Genomic DNA, 2603 nt, shown 5'->3' with positions numbered 1-2603 from the left:
TACTGGAAATTCATTACCCTTCTTAGCTCTGTTATAAAAGCATTAGCTGTGAATTTAATGTAATTTGGTATCATCTTTTCCTCTGTTTGGTATATGATTCCAATATAAAAGTAAAACAACATATTATCCAGAAACTTTAATTTACCTAGCCATTTTATTTGAAAGCTGTGTGAACCATATAATACTAAAATCTAGAAGTTCTGTGTAGAGTTAGCTAATCTGCTGGAGCCATGATTTTCTCATGGCCTTTTGCATTTTCTGATTTCTCAGAGTGTAAATAATAGGATTTAGTAAGGGTGTAATAACAGTGTAAAATACAGCAAGTGTTTTATTGCTTGCAAAACTACCAAACGGCCAGGCATAGATAAAGATGCAGGGTCCAAAGAAAAGGGTGACCACAATTATGTGTGCAGATAATGTGGAAAGAGCCTTGGAGAGACTTCCCGGTGATTTGTGTTTTACAGTGGCTAGAATGGCACTGTAGGAGACAAGCAAGAAGATAAAACAGGTGAAAGAGAGCAGCCCACTGTCAGCAATGACAAATAATTCCAGAATATATGTTTCAATACAAGCAAGCTTGATAACCAGGGGAAGATCACAAAATATGTTATCTACAACATTGTGGCCATAGTAAGGCAGGTTCACAGTTAATACCATCTGGCTCATGGTGTGTATGAAGCCAATTAGCCAGGAAAAAGCCACAAACCTACTCAGCAACTTTTGGTTCATGATCGTCCTGTAGTGCAGGGGCTTGCATATGGCCACATATCTGTCAAAGGCCATGACTATCAAAAGCGTCATCTCAGCACCCCCAAAGAAGTGCATGAAGAACATCTGGGCCATGCAGCCCCATAAAGAGATGGTCTTGTGTTCAGCAAGCAAGTCTGTGATCATCATGGGTGTTGTAGTAGTGGAAAGACACATATCCAAGAAGGAGAGGTTTGCAAGAAGGAAATACATGGACGAATGAAGGGTGGAATTAGCTGTCACTGTTACCATAATGAGAATGTTTCCCACCACAGTAGCACCATAGATCAAGGAAAATGTCACAAAGCAGAAAACCTGAAGATTCCAATCTCCAGAAAACCCTACTAGAATAAATTCAGTCACAACAGATCCATTTTTACAATCCATTTACTCAACTCAGAATGGCCCTGAAAGCTCTTTAAATTCAAAGAAGTTAAAAAAAAAAGCCAGTTAGTTACAGTATTTTTATGTTTCTGTTTTTTGTTGTTAATATTAACTGATGATATGAAAGCATGCAATTTTAAATAACATTTTGGGGTCTACGATTTGAAATTATTTCATGTACCATATCACATTATCACATTGAAACAATTTTCTTATGCTTTTACAATGATAGCATTCAGAAAGGTCATAGTTCTATTTGCTATAATTTCATCAATGATATATTCCAGTTGACCTTCATTTTGGCATTAGTTATTTCACATAGAAAGATTACATAGTAACTGCTACTGATCTTGCCTCTCGTTTACTGTAATCTTCAGTTCCTTTTATTCCACACAGTTGTTTTCTATGTAATGAATATAGAAATACAAGGGGAAATGCATTACTCTGCATTGCTGAAGAAATCTTAAAAGATCAACTAATACATTTGAACCAAACAAAAATTGGAATATAATTTATACCTGGAAGATTATCTTTGGGGTCATTAAAGATAATTTGGTTTTTAATCTTTTGTGAGGTATTCTAAGAATTTCAAGAAACAGAGACTCAGAATCAGATCTTTGAGGTTGTGATGATTACACAGCCAGGTATCTTTGTGGTGAATATGTGTGTACACATTTTCTGGTTTAGAAGGAAATGGCAAGTTGATACAGTTTTCACATATAGATTCTGCTTGTGATACAATATGCAATGCTAAACTATCTTTACTGGGCTTTTTGTACATCTTTCCTAGGCTCTGGGATAATCAAGAATGATCAATAGCAATTAAGTGTTTCATGGACACTGAGACAGTTAATGCTCACAACATTCCCATGAGACAGCTGTACTATTGTCATCATGCCACAGTAGAGAGCTACAGTATAACAAGTATTTAGTGACTTCTGCACAGCCACACAGCTAAAAGGAATGAATGTTAGTACTTAAAACAAGTCACCCTGACAGAAGATCCTGGGCTTGTACCAATATACAATATGCCGCCGATATGGAAAGGATAGAGATTACAAACAAAGTATTAATTATTCTTTGAACTCATATGTCCGATATGAATTCCTTAGAAAATATGACACAAAAAGTGAGATGGGGACCCTTAGAATACGGGGAACTACACTGCTGTGATGCAACCAGTGTCAATTATGTAAAGTTCACAATCTAGAAATACATGATTATCAGGAAAACGTAACAAAGTCACAGGAGAAAACATTTAAGTTACTCTAAGTGACAACTTTTTAAGTGAATTTGGACTTTGTTGTCATCTTCAGAGCATTTAAAATAAAAAACAAAAAGCAAAAGGGGAGGTGTGGATAATATGTGAGAATTTATAAACTGGAATATATTTGTACAACTTCTATTACCCAATTGCTTTAATTCAAATATATGTCCCAGTGAGACAATCGATATTTTTTAATTATTATGGC

General features: G+C 35.5%; 1 protein-coding gene across 1 annotated transcript; it reads right to left on the bottom strand.

Annotated features, from left to right (window-relative positions):
- Window positions 1-210: 210 nt before the first annotated feature.
- On the bottom strand, window positions 211-1134 carry LOC103733648 (olfactory receptor 4L1). Its single transcript, XM_008832536.1, has one exon. It carries the CDS (start codon window positions 1132-1134, stop codon window positions 211-213), a length of 924 nt encoding a protein of 307 aa, XP_008830758.1.
- Window positions 1135-2603: the final 1469 nt, after the last annotated feature.

Source organism: Nannospalax galili, unplaced genomic scaffold (assembly GCF_000622305.1).
Source record: "Nannospalax galili isolate Female #2095 unplaced genomic scaffold, S.galili_v1.0 scaffold196, whole genome shotgun sequence".
Classification (NCBI taxonomy): Eukaryota; Metazoa; Chordata; class Mammalia; order Rodentia; family Spalacidae; genus Nannospalax; species Nannospalax galili.
This window is presented reverse-complemented; position numbering and strand designations above follow the sequence as displayed.